This window comes from Pelodiscus sinensis, chromosome 2 (assembly GCF_052426305.1).
Source record: "Pelodiscus sinensis isolate ZL-2025 chromosome 2, ASM5242630v1, whole genome shotgun sequence".
Lineage (NCBI taxonomy): Eukaryota > Metazoa > Chordata > Testudines > Trionychidae > Pelodiscus > Pelodiscus sinensis.
This window is the reverse complement of record NC_143053.1, coordinates 196925695-196944392: the sequence shown is the minus strand read 5'-3', so window position 1 is coordinate 196944392 and position 18698 is coordinate 196925695. Positions and strand designations below refer to the sequence as shown.

General features: G+C 43.8%; 1 protein-coding gene across 8 annotated transcripts in view; it reads right to left on the bottom strand.

The window, feature by feature from the left end:
* The window catches only part of ANKRD28 (ankyrin repeat domain 28), a 243318-nt gene that overhangs the window by 22523 nt on the left and 202097 nt on the right, over positions 1-18698 (bottom strand). For all 8 annotated transcript variants that reach the window (XM_075922126.2, XM_075922123.2, XM_075922124.2 and 5 more), the window contains 6 exons: positions 16694-16805; positions 14076-14102; positions 12942-13016; positions 8626-8827; positions 7074-7161; positions 444-561 (listed from right to left, as the gene is read on the bottom strand). In XM_075922126.2, coding sequence (XP_075778241.2) covers positions 444-561; positions 7074-7161; positions 8626-8827; positions 12942-13016; positions 14076-14102; positions 16694-16805 — 622 coding nt within the window. The remainder of the gene's footprint in view (positions 1-443; positions 562-7073; positions 7162-8625; positions 8828-12941; positions 13017-14075; positions 14103-16693; positions 16806-18698) is intronic.

The window sequence follows — 18698 nt, the reverse complement described above, 5'->3', positions numbered from 1 at the left end:
TGATAGGGTACATTTTTCTTCTGAAATGGCCGAAAGCAAGTAGCTAATCTCAGGGCATAACTGCAGTATCAGGTATGGACTTGAAAGAAACATTTGGCATATTATACATATAGCGCACAGAAAAATAAGTTATTTTCTTCCTCCCTCCAATATTCTTCCCTACCATCTCCCCCCAACAAAAATGATACCCTGGAATTGTCAAGAAAACGTGCTTCTGCAAATTTAAATGTATCAGAAGATACAAAAGAACACTGAAGGTGAAATGCAAAAGGGCAATCTAACAACTGAAATGTGATAAAAGATCAGCCAAGCACAGTTGAATGCTAATGTTAGTGGAAGTAAAATAGATAAATAAATTCAGCAATGACGCAAACAGATGTTCCCAATTTGTATTTAAAATCCATGCACACTTTTGGAACAGCAGAAGGGAAATATTTTCTTACCCCTCTATGTAATGCAGTTCTTCCCCATTTATCTTTGGCATCTACGTTTGCTCCTTTGTTCAGCAACGAATAAACACAGTCCGTATGACCATTGAGAACAGACAACATAAGAGGAGTCCTGAACAGTGAGATAAAAGAGTAAGAAAAAGTTTCCACACAGGTCACACATTAATAGTCTAGTGGTCAGCTAAAATACTTAGCAGTCCAGAAATAATTTTGTTCTTTTAGAAAACAAATGAACCATTAGCGAATAGCATTTTGTATACCAATCACAGTAGCAGTACTGATATTTTATTTAGACATAAGAAGGTAAAGAACGGTTACTTACCCCGTAAATGTTGTTCTTCGAGATGTGTTGCTCATGTCCATTCCAATTAGGTGTGTACGCGCAGCATGCACGTGCCGTTGGAAGGTTTTCCCTTAGCAGTACCCTTAGGGCCAACAGGGGAGCCCTCTGGAGTAGCGCCAGCATACCAGCCCATATATACCTCTGCTGGCCCCCTCACCCACTCAGTTCCTTCTTACTGGAATACTCCGAAGAGAGGGCAGTGGGTGGGGATTTAGAATGGACATGAGCAACACATCTCGAAGAACAACAGTTACGAGGTAAGTAACCATTCTGGCTTCTTCGAGTGATTGCTCACGTGCATTCCAACTAGGTGACTCCAAAGCAGAACCTATGGAGGAGGGCCAGGTGCTGAAGCTACCAAGGAGTGGAGAACCACCCTACCCCAGGCGGCGTCCTCTTTGGTTTGATGCATTAGCACATAGTGACTGGCAAAGGTATGAACCAAGGACCACGTGGCGGCTCTGCAGATGTCCAGAATGGAAACCTGTGCCACGAAAGCGGTGGAGGTGGCCACAGCCCTCATGGAGTGCGGTCTACAGGGAAGGGCCGGCACCCCCACCAGCGTGTGGCACTCCTTGATGCACACGGTAATCCAGGAGGAGATCCACTGAAAGGACACAGGCTGACCCCTGACCTGGTCCGCCATGGCCACAAAAAGTTGTGGTGATTTTCGGAATAGTTTTGTCCTGTCTAAATAAAAGGCTAATGCCCTACGTACATCTAAAGTGTGTAAAGTCTGTTCTTTCCCAGACGTGTGCGGCTTAGGGTAAAACACTGGCAAGAATATATCTTGGGAGGTGAGAAAGGCAGACACCACCTTGGGCAAAAAAGCTGGGTGTGGGCAGAACCTGACCTTATCTTTGAAAAACACCATGTAGGTGTGTGCCCTGAGTTTGGATACCCGCCTGGCAGACATAAGCGCTACCAAGAGGGACACCTTATATGATAGTTACAGGAGGGAACACGTCGCTAATGTCTCAAACGGGGGCCCCATGAGCTTAGGAAGGACCAGGTTTAGGTCCCACTGGGGAACGGGTTGGCAGATGTGTGGGTAGACCTGTCCATGCCTTTCAAAAACCTGCTGACCATAAGGTTGGCAAACAAGATTTTCCCTGCTTCCCCTGGGAGGAAGGGTGAGGTGGCTGCCAAATGAACCTTAAATGGAGGAGGAAGGGAGGCCCCGGAGCCTGAGGTCCAACAGGTAATCCAGGATCAGGGGGACCACAGCCCGCCTTGGGTGCACCCCCTTCTGGGAAGCCCAGATGTAAAACCGCTTCCATTTGGCGAGATATGGCCCTAGTGGAGGGTTTCCTGCTAACCAGCAGGACTTCCTGCACCCGCTCTGAGCACTGAAACTCCTCCGCTGTTAGCCACAGAGCTTCCATGCTGTCAAGTGCAGCAATTGCAGATCCTGGTGGCAGAGCCTGCCCGAGTCCTGAGATATCAGGTCTGGAACCAGCAGGAGGGCCATGGGTCTCTTGCAAGACAAGCTGAGGAGGGCAGAGAACCAGTGCTTTCTGGGCCACGCAGGGACGATTAGTATCAGGGAAGCCCTGAACTCCGGCACTCTCAGGAGGACACTGTGATTGAGTGGGAATGGCAGAAAGGCAAACAGTAGGCCCTCTGGCCATGGAGAAAGGAGAGCATCTCCTAGGGAACCCCTTCCCTGTCCCATGAGTGAGCAGAATCTCGGTCACTTCTTGTTGTACTCTGTGGCGAATAGGTCTAGATGGGGAAACCCCCATGCATGGAAAATAGAGCGGGCCACATCCCACTTTAGGGACCATTCATGACCTGCAAAGGACCTGCTCAGCCTGTCCGCAAGGACATTTTGGGAGCCCGGGAGGTACGAGGCCATCGGGTGGATATCTGCCCTGATGCAGAGGTCCCAAAAGTGGATCATCTCCGAGCACAGGCCCCACCCTGCTTGTTTATATTTGCCACCACTGTCGTGATGTCTGACAGAATAAGGACTGACTTGCCCTTGAGGTGGGGAAGGAAAATTGCACAGGCTAGTCGGACTGCCCGGAGCTCCTTGATGTTGATATGCAGGGAGATCTCATCCATAGACCACATACCTTGTGTGTGCAGGTTCCCCAGGTAGGCTCCCCAGCCAGTGTCGGACGCATCTTTGACAAGGCGGATGGAGGGCATTGGTCTAGAGAATGGAACTCCTGCGCAGACCACCACCTGGTGGGTCCACCAGCTGAACGCAAGGAGGACAGGGGCGGGAACAGTCACCATCCTGTCCCATGAGTGGACGACTGGGTTGTGGACTCACGATAGCCAAATCTGTAATGGGCGCATATGCAGTCTGGTGTGCTGCACTATGTAAGTGCAAGCGACCCTGAGGCCCAGGAGACGCATGCAGGTCCGAGCAGTAGTCATGGAAAGTTCTGGAGTTGCCCTGATCAACGTCTCTATAGTGAGGAACCAGGAACTGAGTAGAGAGGCTCTCACTGATGAACAATTCAGAGTGGCACCCAGAAACTCTATTATCAGGGTGGCAGTTAGGGTTGATTTGTCCAGGTTTAGAAGAAGACCTAAGTCTTCGAAGAGCCCGTGGGCTATGGCGATGTGGGCTCTCACCTGCGACTTGAGTCCCCCCTCAGGAGCCAGTCGTTGAGGTAGGGAAACATCTGAACACTCCTTTTCCTGAGGACAGTGGCCACCACTGCCATACATTTGGTGAAGACTCGAGGGGCCGTCGAGATGCCAAAGGGAAGGGCCATGAATTGGTAGTGGTCTAGGCCCACAGTAAAACAAAGGAACCTCCGGTGGTAGGAGGCGATTGAGATATGAAAATAAGCGTCTTAAGTCGAGGGCAGCGTGCCAGTCTCCAGGAGCTAACAAGGGGATTATGGATGCCAGTGTCACCATTTTGCTTTGGCAACAAAGGAATTGAGGGTTCTGAGTTCTAGGATGGAACGGAGGCCCCCTTTGGCCTTTGGGACCAGAAAGTAGAGGGAATAGAACCCCTTGCCCCAAAATTCGGGGGGAACGCGCTCTACCGCCCCTATTGAAAGGAGGTGTTGGACCTCCTCTTGAAGCAGAGGCTCATGAGAGGGGACCCTGAAAAGGGACGGGATAGGGGGTTGGGAGGGAGGGGGCGAGTGGAAAGGGATTACGTAACCCCTTTCCACTATCTCCAGCACCCATTGGTCTGACGTAACAGACCGCCAGGCTTGGAGAAAGTGGGATAAATGGTCCCGGAAAGTTAGTGGGGAGACTGGTAAAATGCCCTCGCGGATCCCGTCAAAACCCCTGACAGGAACCAGAGGGTTTGTTGGGAGGCCCCTGGTTGTTGCCCGGAGCCGGGCGCCATTACTACGACGGGAGAAGTCAGGACATGGGTCCTGAAGGAGCGCTCTAGGAACATTCCTACTTGCAAAAGTGCGCCTCTGGGTAGCAGGAGTGTGCATGCCCAAGGATTTTAGGGTAGCCCGGGTATCCTTGAGGTCATGGAGCCTCTGATTGGTCTGCTCAGAGAAGAGCGAAGGGCCCTTAAACTGGAGGTCTTGGATGGTGTTTTGGAGCTCCGGGAGAACCCCAGAACCCTGGAGCCAGAAACTATGGCGTAGGACCACACCTGTGGCCATCACCCAGGCAGTGGCATCCACCACGTTGAGAGCTGCCTGGAGTGCTGCTCCGGAGATCGCTCTCCCCTCCTCATGAAGAGCCTTAAACTCCAAGTGGGAGTCCCTGGGGAGCAGGTCCGTGAACTTGTCCATGGATGCCCAGGTGTTGTAGGCGTAGTGCGACAAGAGGACTTGCTGATTGGCAATGCGGTCCTGGATACCCCGGATGCGTAGACTTTCCTGCCTAGGTCGGTCAGTCTTTTTGGCCTCCCTGTTCTTAAGGGTGGGAGAGGGCTGGCCTTGTCTTTCCCCGTGGTTGATGGCTTGTACCACCAGGGAGCCCAAGGAAAGGTGAGAAAACAGGAGCTTGTTGTCTTCTTGGAGAACAAAGTACCTCCTTTTGGCTCGCTTATCAGTCGGGGGGACAGACGCAAGTGTTTGCCACAAGGCCTTAGAAATTTTGGCTACAGTTTTATTAATTGGAAGAGCCACTCTGGAGGGAGCTTCGGAGTGTAGGCTGTCTACTGTAGGGTCCGAGTCTTCGGACACCTTCTCCGCCTGGACCCCCAGACTTTGGGCCAGGTGGCAGAGAAGGTCCTGGTGGGCCCTAGTGTCCATAGAGGGCATGGGTGGTGAGGAATCACCTAAAGCCTCGTCTGAAGAAGAGGACGATGACCCCTTCTGGACTTCTGCTACAGGGCCGTCCATGTGCAGTAGATCTTGAGAGGAACCCAGGGACGAGGATAGGGGAGGTTGGCTTACCGGAGCCGTGCTCCTCCCGGGGCCTGGAGACGACTGACCAGGAGGTAGAGACTGGCCCAAAGTAGGGGACCTGGCCAAAGGTGTTGCCGAAGGAGGAGCTCGTGGGCCTGAGAAGACGGAACCCGACCTAGGTGGATCTACACCTTGGTTTTGGAGGTATGCCCAGGGTGTCCAGAACGGTCACTGGCCCAGAGGTTGTGGGGGCCATGTTTGCTGCAACATTGGCACCGGAACTGGCTATGTCCATTGTTGTTGGTATAGGTGAGGAGGGCTACGGTGCCGGGAACGGTGCTGAGAGCGGGAGTGGCGCCGCGAATGGGACTGGGAACCCCTTAGGACCAGGTGGATTCCGCTTTGGAGTCAGATGAATACTCTGAGGTGGACCAAGTGGAGCCAACGCACGTGCCGATGAAGCTACTGCATGTCTGGCCATGGATTCCGGCTTGCTGCGGTACCGAGGCGGAGGTGGTGGAATGGCAATGCGGGAGTCCCGCGCAGAGGTTAGGTGCCGGGGCTCCCTGGACTGGTAGCTGAGCCGAACAGCGGTGCCACGCCGAGTCTGGTGCCGTGTCCTGGGGCAGCAGTGAGAGTAAGGACATCTTGCTGGCAGGTGCCGCATGTGGTGCCGCTGGGATCATTAGGGATGGGCGGTGGCCTCCAACCTCCTGCATCGGACCTTCACATGTCCTGGAAGGGGGCCAGCGCCGATTCTCCCCGTGCCGCCTGGAGGATGATGGGGTGGGAGGAGGAGAGGGAGAGGAGTCAATGAAGACCCTCTCTGCTTCTAAGGCCTCTGCCGTGGAGGGCTCAGGGAAGTCCTCCACAGGACTGATCTCCCTGCGCTGGGAGGAAGGCCTGGGCTCCGGACTTGTCAGTGCTGCGTGCCCCACTGGAGGGCACACGGAGGATGCATGTCTGGACAAGGACCAACACCTGTTAGGTCTCCTCTTTTTCTGAGGTGCCAGAGACTGGGACCAGTGCCAGGCCTCTGCAGTGCCAAAGAGGCGCGGTACGCAGAACTGTCCCGCACTGACGCCGGTGTACTTTGAGAGGCGAGTGCCGGGTCCGACGCCGGTGCCGGCCTGAGAGCCGCCTCCGTTAGCAGGATTTTGAGGCATGATTCCCTCTCATGCTTAGTACGGGGACTGAAGGCCTTACAGAACTTGCAGGCTTCTGTGAGGTGAGCCTACACCAGACGCTTTAAACAACATGAATGGAGATCGCCACATGGCATAGGCCTGTGACACTTCTTGCAGAGCTTAAAGCCTTGCGGACGGACGGGGCATGCCCTGCCGCGGGCGCACAGCATGCCGCGGTGGGGAGTAACTAAACAGAAAACAACAAAGGAGTCTAACTTAATTTGCAGCTACTTAGCTGGAGACTAATTGAAAGAATGAGAAGAACAATGCTGAAGACAATGATCGCTGTAAAGAGCTGAGGTTTGTTCCAACGACTGTTACAGCGATAAGGAGGAACTGAGTGGGTGAGGGGGCCAACAGGGTATATATGGGCCTGTATACCAGTGCCACTCCAGGGGGCTCCCCTGCTGGCTCTAAGGGTACTGCTGAGGGTAAATCTTCCGATGGCGCGTGCATGCTGCATGTACACACTTAATTGGAATGCACACAAGCAATCACTTGAAGAAAAAACTTATTTCCAAGAGCATAACAGAGAAGCTAATTACATTACTAGAGCTTAATTTCTCAATGTTAAATCAACAAAATAACCATAATTGGTTTCCTGTGGAATGAATCAAAAATCTGAAATTTATATGTAGTAATCAGACACACAAACTACATCAATCCCAGTTAGGATCCTGTATCTCCATTTAAACAAAATGCTAGTGGAAAATAATGAATTACTTTTTGCTATTGTGTCCAGAAACTGTAAATTTTAGGATATAATATCTTGAAGAGCAGAATATGGAATTATTAAACTTACTGTCCATTTCCATCTTGAATGTCAACTGCATTTTGTGGTTCAGCATTGCCTATCAACAATCGCAAGCATTCTGAATGACCATTTGTAGCTGTAAAATGTTATAAAAACAATCAGCATATCATGTTTGTTATCTTGGGTATCAAAAAATAAGTACTATTAATATTAACTGAAGATTCCAGCATCTACTAGAGCCCATTAATATGAGTACTCATTGGCCATAATGAGGCATTTATAACAATTTGAAAACAGGAAATCTTTGACCTTATATCCAATCCTCAAACATATTTTTAACAGCTTCAGGGGGTAGCTGAGTTAGTCTATAAAGTGCTACCAGACCATTTGTTGTTTAAGTTTATCCTGTACAGACTAATAAAACGTGCCCACGAAAGCTCGTGATACCATCTACATGTTTTGTTAGTCTATAAAGTGCTATCAGACCATTTGTTGTTTTTTATTTTTAACAGTTAAGTATTAAAAATTCATAGAATTATATTACAACTGAACAGAATATGATGGTTTCCAGAGTCATTAACAATTGCACTTATCTTCTTTTGTATGTAAATAAAGATGAGAAAGTTAATCATAATTATAGTAACAGTTCATGCCTATGTTAGTTTAACAAGAAATAGTGCTTCTGTTTCATTCTTTATAAATACTAGGGGGATATGCCCCCCGTGGCTACGCTCACCAACTCCCCTTTCGGCTGGGGAGGGCCCGGGGCCAAGGCCACATGGCCCCAGCTCCTCTCTCTTTCTTATGGTGATCTAATATTGTTTACGGATTCTCTTTTTATCAAGACATTTTAATGACATTTTTTACCATGCCAACTTTAAAAAAAAATGTAAAGATCACCTACAAAAGGACAAAAAAAGGAATGAATAACTACGTATGCTTTAAAAAGGCATCTTTGGGGGAAAGCCACAGGGAGAAGTGAGAGAGGAAGGGAAAGGATTAAAAATCATTAACATTTTTTTTCATGACACTCAGTAAGATTTCAGTCACTTTAATCCTTGAAGCACTGAGTGAAAACCCTCATATGTCTCTTCTTACAAAACTGCCCGAGCTCTCCAATTTAAAAGCAGAACACTGTTTGATGTCATCCGCAAATTATGGCAGGAAAATTACACAACATATTTCAGAACTTCAGTGTACAACAGAGGGAAGCCTGTGTCTTTTTTTTTTTTTTTTACTATAAGTCAGGCCCAGAAAGGGTGAGGACAGGACCACGACTACATCATTCACCCACACACATCCTGAACATCATAGCTGTTTGGCATGGAGGGAGATCCACATTGCACTTATTTAATGGATGGCAGAGATACTGCTCTATTTCAGAGCCCAAGGAAGATATCTAACTACGGCACTCACTCTCACTAAGCTAAGGCACTCCCACTACCTTATGTTCCTCCTCATTCTCCCCAGTGCAGAATATAATTCAAGACCTAATCTAGATAATCTCTGTTAAAGCCACAGAAACAGGCTGCCGTGCATTAATACATGAACAAAAGAATTTAAATTCAAAACCCATGCATTGTTGTTCAGCACAACATACCTGCAGCATGTATTGGAGTTCTCTTTACAACATAGTCTTTCACCAAAATTGATGCTCCCTGATTAATGAGTACATCCACACACTCCACATGTCCCTTAAAAGCTGCAAGATCCAATGGTGTTCTTCCATTATTGTTCCTCACATCTAGGTCCAACAAAGACTGTACCAGTACTTCTAGAGCTTGATGGTGACCATGATAGGCCTAAGGAAATATTAACACAGCAAAGCAGTGATTCAATTTACATAAAAAGGACACCATGAAAATAGTGTGTAAAAGATGCATTTAGAAGAATACCTGCTGTGTTATGTAAAAAAAAAAAAATCAGTCAGTGTTAAAAACACTTTCCACTGAACAATTTGTAACTTTTTAATTTATGTTTTACCAGTACTGTAGTTGGAAGAATTCAAGTGTGTCATTTTTCCAGCATGTTTACTTTGTGTATTTGATAACCCTTTAGGTACAGTGAATTTCACTCCTTTACAGCATCTCTCACGCATTGCTCTTGATGGGGGAGCTAATATGCAAACTCTTCATTACCCTCTGCAGAGAGCATTTATTTGTAATAGCAGCAACAAAGCTGAAAATGAATAAGTAGATGTGCTCATATACTTAAAAACAAAACAGGTGGGCCATAGCATTGTTGCTCTGAGGCTCTTAAAGGCAGAAGTCCTATAAAAAAAACTCAATTAAAAATGATTCTCTATTTTTTTTGAAGCAAGACAAGTGACATGGTCAAAATGGTGCTTTTAAAATTGGCATTGGTTTTTCAGTAGGGCAAATGTTCAATTTTATGAAATACAAATAACATGGTAAAGAAGTAAAAACTGAAGTAAAAAAATCATTTCTTCAAGTGCAGTATATTAAATGGAATGAGGTCACTAGATACACTGATCAATTCTTCATGCTACATTACATTTTTTCCCAATTTTTATCTTTTCCAGACTTTATATACTACACGAATCATCTTGTGCAATAATTAAAAGATGAATATATAACCACTGCCTTTAGTCTTTTAAACAAGACACAGAACATTTTTGTATGACAAAATAAGGACCCAGTTTTACAAGAAGCTCTGAGTGGATGCTCCTGAACCCATGTGAAGCTACTGGCAGGATCAGGGTATAAGTAATTACATAAAAATAAAAAAGTTAGTTTATTATAATATAGAATCAACTTTAAAAAAATCATTGTGTAAATAAAACATGCTGAAACTGGAATTACAAGAAATTCCCTGAGACAAGGTGGACGAGGAAATAAAAGTTTGGCAGCTTCTTTAACAAAAGTTCTTACTGCATACCCCTTTTCAGATCTATCAACTCTCCACGTTCCTGGTTCTGATCTATCAGCTGCTCACAAACCCTTATCTTTCTTATTATTGACCTTGTGTGTTCTTAACACTACCTTTCTTTAGCCATGTCTCCATACTCCCTGTTATGTGCAGATCTAGTTATAGTGCAACATACACAACAGAAAAAAAAATCCTGATTAAATTCTGAGCTCAGTTAGACTGGAGAGCTACTGAACAACTCAACCTGGGCCATATGCTAGACTGTGAAAACTGCAGGAGAAGATACCTAATTAAAAGCACTATATTTGGAAATAAAAAAAAAAAAATCAGTCACAGGTTTTTGATATACAGGCAGTCCCCGACTTACGTGGATCCGACTTACGTCGGATCCCTAGATACGAACGGGGTGAGGCAACTCCCGCACATGCGCAGCAGCATCTCCGGGGCTCGCTCACCTGGGTCCTAGGATCCACCTCCTCCTCCTCCTCTTCGGGCCGGCTCCTCCGGCCCGCCAGCTCCGACTGGCCTCTGCCTGCAGCAGCAGCTGGCCGCAGGGACAGGGGTCCCGCAGAGCTGCCGGGCAGAGGAAAAGTGCTTCCCCACACCCGCTGCCCCCCCCCCCCCGCGGCCTCGCAGCCTGCACGCCCCCCCCCCCCCCCCCGAGCAACAGGCTGCCGAACAGCAGACAAAAGCAGCCTCTCCGCCCCTCCTCCCCCTATACAAGCCGGGCTCCCTGGGAATGTAGCAAAAACAAACAAACAAAGACTCCACCAAAACAAACAAAGTGCTGGCCTCATTGTGTTAGCAAAAAAAGGACCCTCCTCCTAGAACCCTAGGTGATGTGTGGAAATAAAGCTATTAGCTCAAAGCATGGTGCAGAGCTGTTTGGTATTTGATGAGTTACTCCTTTAGTCCTGAGTTTGTCACAGGGACAGAAATAGATGTGAAATCTTCTGAACAGGGGAACAGACAGCAAAACAAACATTAGAGGGGAGTTAACCTTTCCCGATGCTATCCAAAACTAAAAAAATTTTTGGCTAGAGTTTCCCCTACAATATCTACCAGTTCCGACTTACATACAAATTCAACTTAAGAACAAACCTACAGTCCCTATCTTGTACGTAACCCGGGGACTGCCTGTATCCTGAAATTTGCCTGATTTATTTGTAACAAATCTGTAGTAAGGGCAAATCAAATGTCTTGCTGAATACAATAAATATTATCAAATAATAATGCATCTTCTCGGTTTTACATTTTCTTAATCAGTATTTCTAAGCTGATTTTATATTTAAATGTACTATTAAAGACTTCACAAAGTAATCATTCCAGATTACCACATATTTAATGTGCTGAAACAAAGACATTATTTTAAGTTAATGAGCCAGAGTGGTTTAATGTGTTCATAACAAAGTTCATGGCTTTTAGAAAAAAGGATCACCAATTTATTTTGTATAATTTCTATAATAATAGACGTTTATAAAATTTCACCATATGTTTGTGTTAAAAATATGTTCCTAAAGACTTTAGGCATAAAAAAGGACTTTAAATCTTACTAAGGTACTGATTTTGGTGGAGTTTTCTCTTAAAACTAGTTCATCCAATAGTGTGAAGTAACGAAAAGGAAACTCATTTGTCCAGCTATCTGGAAGAAGAGGGAGGTTGTCTCTCTATGTCTAAGGGCTCTCCAACAGGTGAAGAAAGCAAGATAGCAGCAGGGATGAACAGAAAGACTTTAGAAGCAAGTTTCTATACTTTAGTAATTAAAATTAAAATGTATATTTTAGACAATCTTCAAAAAACCACCCTTGAACTAATGAAATATTTAAAGCAGATTTTAAAATATGGTCCTGTAGACATATTACAGTACTGCACAAATATTTGTCAGAATTTCAGAAACTGACCATATATACCTCAGGGTTGGTGCATGCCTGTTAAATGGCTTTATTACCATTTAATGGCTCTTTCACAGGTTCAGGATTATGCCAATAGGTCTGGGCAATCTTTTCATTTTTAAATTAAGGAAGGAAGACTCACCAGGCTGCAACAGACTACTATCAGAACCTACAGGAATGGTCAGAATAGGCATAGAAAGGGGAAAAAGTTGAGCACTAAGACCAAGGGAAAGCATTGCCTCTTTTGAGACCAGAAGCCCATGGCTACCCATCCTCATACTTATTGCAACTGTCCCTCCTGGCCTTTATCAGGCTAATTAGCTGAGGGCTCTTTCCTTTCTGACTTCCCTAGCCAATCCTCCAGATTTGCTAACTCTTAAATTAGCCCTCACTGTGGAAATTAAGAAAGGCTGCAGGGATCAGAGTGCTGACTCACCAATCACGTTTCAGCACTGGGTCACTCATGTAACTTCAGGCCTAATCTCCTCTATTTTTTTTCTATTGCAAATTTTAGCAGTTACCTTACTTATGCCCCAGTATTTATTTTGGTCATGTCTATAAAGAGATTAGTTTTGTGTAGTATCTGTGCCCCACAAATTGTTAATATTTACTTTACATTTATTTAGAAGGGGATGCTTTGATTATTTTAGCCTGTTTGTATTAAAAGTAAAACAATGATTACAGGAATAAATACTTACTCAAGCCTGCTTACAAAAATGCAGTGAAATGCAAAGTATAATCCGTTTCACTGTTTTCCCTGCATAGTCAGTTCCCTGATAATTTGTGTATTGTCTTTCACAAACAGGAAAGAAACATTTTTTAAAATAGGAAAAGGTGGCTGTGAATAATAAAAAATTAGCAGGGGGACTCAGCAGTAGGTACAATAATTGAAACAAAATCTTCACTATAAAAAGTTAAAACTGACATTGATAGTGTTTCTTTAAAAGCACATTTGCAATTCTTACACAAAATTTCATGCAACTCACAAGAGCATGTATATTAGTAATTTTAAACTATTGTTATTGACCTGAGAATAAAACTATGGCATGAATCAAAACTATCTTGTATCAGTCAAAAAACAGTTGCATTTATATGATTCAGTAGACCAAGAATCAATAGTGAATGAAACACTTACAGCTAAGTGCAATGGACTAATTGGTGCTCTGTTGTCAGAATCATTCAGCATGTCAGTACCTGATGTTTCCATTAGCTGCAGAAATACAAATTCAGATTAAACTCAAAACAGCTCTCTTAAAATGCAGTCTCCTACAACAGCGTGGGACTTGCTAGCTTGTACAACTTCAAGAATAAAATGAACAAAATTCCACAGACATGGAACTTCTCTCCCCTCCTCCACAGCATTGTATAAATTACTATTTCAATCTTTTAAATCTTTGAGATGTAATGGTAACACTCTTCCTGCCTCTGTGCTCCTCAATTAGCAGGTATTATATTTAGCTTCAGAATGAACTATTCAAATAGATAAATAGTTTTTATTTAAAATTCTGAAACAATCTGAAATAACTTATCTATTAAGGAAGCACTGGACAGGTGGGGCACATAGAAAATAAGGAATGGAACAAGTAAGAGGAGAAGGAAAAGCAGCAATGAAAATAGACATGAAAAATCTGATGGAAGTAATTTTCAGCAGCAAGGGGAAGGAGAAGAGGAAAAACCATCAATTTAAATGAAAAGGAAGAGATGAACCAAGGCACATATAACATTATAAAATGAATTTAAAAACCTGTGTGTTTTCCTGTGATGGCTTGGTGTATTAATGTGGATCCTCATTCAGGAATGTAGTTAATTACAGCAGAATACTAATTATCCAAAATGCTTAGATACCACCCTGTTCAATTGGATAATAAATTAACAGATGAGGGCCTATCAGTTTGTTAGAAAGAATGATTCCAGTCACTGAAATTCCGCTGTACTTGAAAAGTAATTGCAATTAGCATGGCTATGCAATTTCTAAACTTAAATAGTTTTTTTTTTAAGTTTTATTATTTTCTGAATTGCCAGTATTGAGCACAGGGACTGTTTTGTGTCCTGTTTGTACAACATTTAGCACAACAGGTTCTTGATTCATGACTAGGGCTCGGAAGTGCTATGGTAATAAAACAACATAATGATCATTAGAAGTAGCATAAAAATGCATGTCTATTCACTGGAAAGCACACAGCTGGACAAACTAAGGTAAGCAATAGTATTCAGACACACAAAGCCCCATGTTGCTCTATAATAATGATGATAAAATGTATACACTTACAACATCTAGGGGAGTTTCACTTGCAATCTGAAATTTAAAAAAAATTTTAGTTCAACAAGCTTGAAAAAAGTAATTTTCATGGAAGTACTAAACTGTAAACATGGAAGAGATAAGCCAAATGTCAAATTGTACACTTGTGCCAAGTGCTGATCTAAATCTATTGTGAAGCTGTTATTTAAAATAATTATGTGGTCATTAGTCACTGAAATTATATGATCAATACATTTCAAAATTAGATCATTTGCTTTAAAATAAGTACATTTCTCTCAGTTAAAATGTATTTTGCTCTTGTTTTAAATCCACAGGAACTCATATTATTTAACACAGAATAGGAAATTATCTATTGTAATCTGAGAACCACTCTGTGTGTCTATTTAGACCTTGATTTAGGGTGTCAAATTTGCATATGAACTCCAGCGCAGCAATTGTAAGTGTGTGGCCAGGAAGGTTAAAGTGCTTCCCAACTGGCTTATCTGTCTGGTTTGTCCGATGTACGTGACAGAAGGGCATTACTGGACCTGATAGGATATATTACATTAGTAGATGTGCATGTGAATGAGCCTTTGATGGGATAGCTGATGCAGCTAGATCCTGTGATGGTGTCATTAAGGTAGATGTGTGGACAGAGTTGGGTGCCCTTCAACCTGCGACAAATACTACCATCACAGCAAAAACACTAATACAGGAACATATCTCTTCAATAAATCCTGTTGCCAACTCTGTCCACACTTTAAAAACAGCAACATACAAAAGCCAGTGGGGGAGCACTTGAACCTCCCTACACAGAGTTTTGGACTTGCAAGTTGCCATTCTTAGGCAAAAATCTTCAAAAACAGACCACAAGGAGAAACTGCTAAACTGGAATTCATAAGAAAATTTGACACCCTGAACCAAGATCTAAATCAGGAATCAGCAACTTATGGCTCGTGAGTCAGATATAACTCTTTTGCAGCTTGAGCTCAGCCCTCCCTTTGCTCCCTCCGCTGCAGGGAGCTACACTGGCTTCCTACGGGAGGAGAGTAGGGGAAAAGCCCTAAGCCTCCTGAAGGACCCAGCTTGAGGGGAAGAAGCTGGAGCCAGAAGTGGTTGGGTGCTGCTGCTTCCCTTCCCTGGCTGGGGGAACAGCACGCAGATGTGCTTCCTGGATGCTTTCCCCGCTGCTCCCATTGGAGCAGCAGGGAAAGCCTTCAGTGCCTGGGAGTGGTACACGATGCAAAAAAACAAGTAACTGCCCCAGCTCCTCATGCCCAGACCTGGCAGCCCGAACCCCCTCATGCACCTCCTCCTCCACTAAGACTCCGCACTTCTAGCTTGCTCCCCCTGGTCAGACCCTCCCCCACCCGGCCAGACACCCTGCCCCCAGCCTGCTCCTGCACCCTCCCCTGTGGCCAGACACCCTGCCTCCAGCCCACTCCTGCCCTCAGCCACACACATACCTCTAGCCTGGTCTTGCCTCTCCCCCTCTGGCTAGACAACCTACTCCCAGCCTGCTCCTGCACCCTACCTACCTCCCATCCAGAACTCACACCTTCACTCCCTGCTGTACCCCACCTCCTGCCCAAATCCCACATCCCCTACCTATCCCACTCACTGGTAGCTCTGTCCCACACCCTTAACCCCATATTTTTGGCCTGACCCCAGAGCCTCAGGGAGGGTACAAAATCCACTAATCCTGGAACCCTTTAAAAGTATATCTGGCCTGAGGCCTTGAACCTCGGTTCTTTCTGCCCCTCTTCCCACCATGGGGCTGGAGCACCAGGGGAGGTGTTTCAGTTGGGGGCCACATCAGTGAGGGATGGGGTTTTTTTTTGCCTCTCACTTGTGTGGTCTCTGACTGAGGTTTCCCATCACTGCCATAAAGACAAAGTTGAAACCTTTTGTGTTGGACATGATATTTTACTTTATTTAAAAACGAAGCTTGGCCAAGAAGCCCCCAATTGGGGCCCAGACCCTATCTTGCCGCAGCATCGTAACATTCCTGCAACACCCCTTCCCAATCCTGAGCTCATCATACACCTAAATCCCCGAGCCCCTCATACGCAGCCCCCTGCCATAACACTCCTGTACCCCCACAGCCTCCAACCCTGTGCCCTGAACCCATGATATACCCCAGCCCAGACTCCTGCACTCCCACATCTCCAGCCCTCTGCCATAAAACTGAGAGAAGACAGCCTGAAAGAGTGCATGTAGCTTGATTTAGCTAGTTATGATATAAACTTCAAAGAAATGTGTGAAAACATACAGCAGCAGAAGTCCCATTAAATAAAATGAGAGTACAATGTTTCACTTATGCTATTTTTCATTATGTCATTTGTCGATAATATTAAGTTGCATATTTTCAGTCGTTTTTGCTGAAACAGACTACCATGACTATCTCTCTCAGACTATAATCTTTAATGTTTTTATCCTAACAATTGTTCTGTGAGATGAAAAAAGGACTATTATCCCCACTTTACAGTTGGGGAAGAGACAAAAGACTCACTGACTTCTGCAATATATTGGAAGATTGCACGGAGTAGGAAATTAAATCTGGGACTTAAATTGCAGGCTAGCAGCTTAACATAGAAGAACTCAGCAAGTAAGCATTTCACAGTAAGTTGACTTTTTTTTTTTTTTACCAGTTCAAGACACAAACGATGACCATAAGCAGCAGAATAATGAACTGCATTGTATCCTTGCTTGTCTCGGATCCCTGGATTTGCATCATTTCTTAGTAAGTATTCCAGGCACCTGTGTGAAGTGACAAACAACAGTGATATTATTAATGTTAAAATTCAGCATTTCACTAGTAAACTAGTATTTGCCTTGAAAATGCAAAAAATAAAAATATCCAAATTTATTATATACAACAAATAAGAGCGACACATTGCTACACTTTATTAAATCAGTAGTCCATGTATCTCAGTACTCAGTATAACAAAAAGCAGCATCAGAAGCACAGCATCTGGTCCAAATGGTGACTATGACTGGACCACTTGGAAATAGCGACCATAAGATAATTAAATTTAACATGCCTGTGATGGAAAAAAAATCACAGCAGCCCAACACTGATGGCATTTAATTTCAGAAAGGGGAATTACAACAAAGTAGAGGTTAATTAAAACAGGAATTAGAAAGTACAGTGCCAAAATTCAAATCCCTGCAAAGCTGCCTGGAAACATTTCAAAGACATCATAATAGAAACTCAACTTAAATGTAAAGCCCAAATTAAAAAACACAGCAAGAGAACCAAAAAAGTGCCACCATAACAACCAAGTAAAAGAAGCAGTGAAATTAAAAAGGCACTTTTTAAAAGTGGAAGTTATATCCTAATGATGAAAACAGAAAGGAACATAAACTCTGTCAAATGAAGTGTAAAAATATATTTAGGAAGGCCCAAAAGGAATTTGAAGAACTGCTAGCCAAAACTTCAAAAAGTAATAGCAATTTTTAAAAGTACATCAGAAGCAGGAAACGTACTAAACAACCAGTGGGGCTAATGGATGATAGAGATGCTAAAGGAGCACTCAAAAACAATAAAGTCAATGTGGAGAAACTAAATGAATTCTTTGTATTAATCTCCAGGGATGTGGATGTTAGGGGGATTCCTGAGAGAGCCAATTGTTTGTTGACCAGGATAATAATATTTCTGGGATTTTTAAAATCATACTTATTTTCCAAAGTCCTGAAATACTATCATCATAATTCATCCTCTGGCCTCTGCAAGACTGGAGGCAGAGTAAACTGAGGACTCATTCTGCTGCTGAGGCACTGATGTCTTTTGAAAGCAATTGTGAAATTTAAATCACTCCAAGTGATTATTGAAGTAAATACTCAACAAATGCCAGCAGGAAGTGGGATTACATACCTAACAGAGAAGTAGCAAACAATCAAAAAAACCTAGACTTTACATGAAAGGGTACATATAATTATAGTTCTTATCAAATGGACCACAGTAATTATTAATAACATCTACTCTTTATTTATACTTCAAAAAAAGCCCAATTTATGCACAACTATTCTGTATCATCACGTACGCCTCTCATTGTTACCATTCCCTTTCTCTGTTTGCTATTTCTACATGTTATGCCTTGGGCCTGTAAGTATTATGCAGAACACTGCTGCACGTACAATCCCAGAACAAGGGCAGTCTCTTCAGTTCTGATATAATATAAAAAAGCCTCTGAGCACATTCTGTGAATAAAAAACCCACCATGACCCAAACTTAACAAAAATTGGCAGCTCTAACAAGAGAATCCTTTTTCCAATTACAAGATGACAAAAATCATAAAGCAATCTTCACCTATAAATGTTAAAATGTTTTTGTATTTAAATATTTTACATTCAGCCTATTACAGATCAAAGATCTCATATGGATCTTAATCTGGTGATCTACCAAGGGAAACAAATGGCAGAGCCAAGGAACTACCACCTAAAACATGTTGCCTCCAGTTCTCTAAAGCTTTAATATGGGAATTTTTAGAAAAATGTCTCCACTAGTATAGCTATCAGGAAGTCTCATAGGAAGCCAAGACCCAGATCAAATATACTTTGCACAGAGATAAAAGCAGGAACTTAATCCACAGTGCATAGCCAATTGAGACTTCAACATTAACATTGAAAAAGATTACAATACACCTTGCT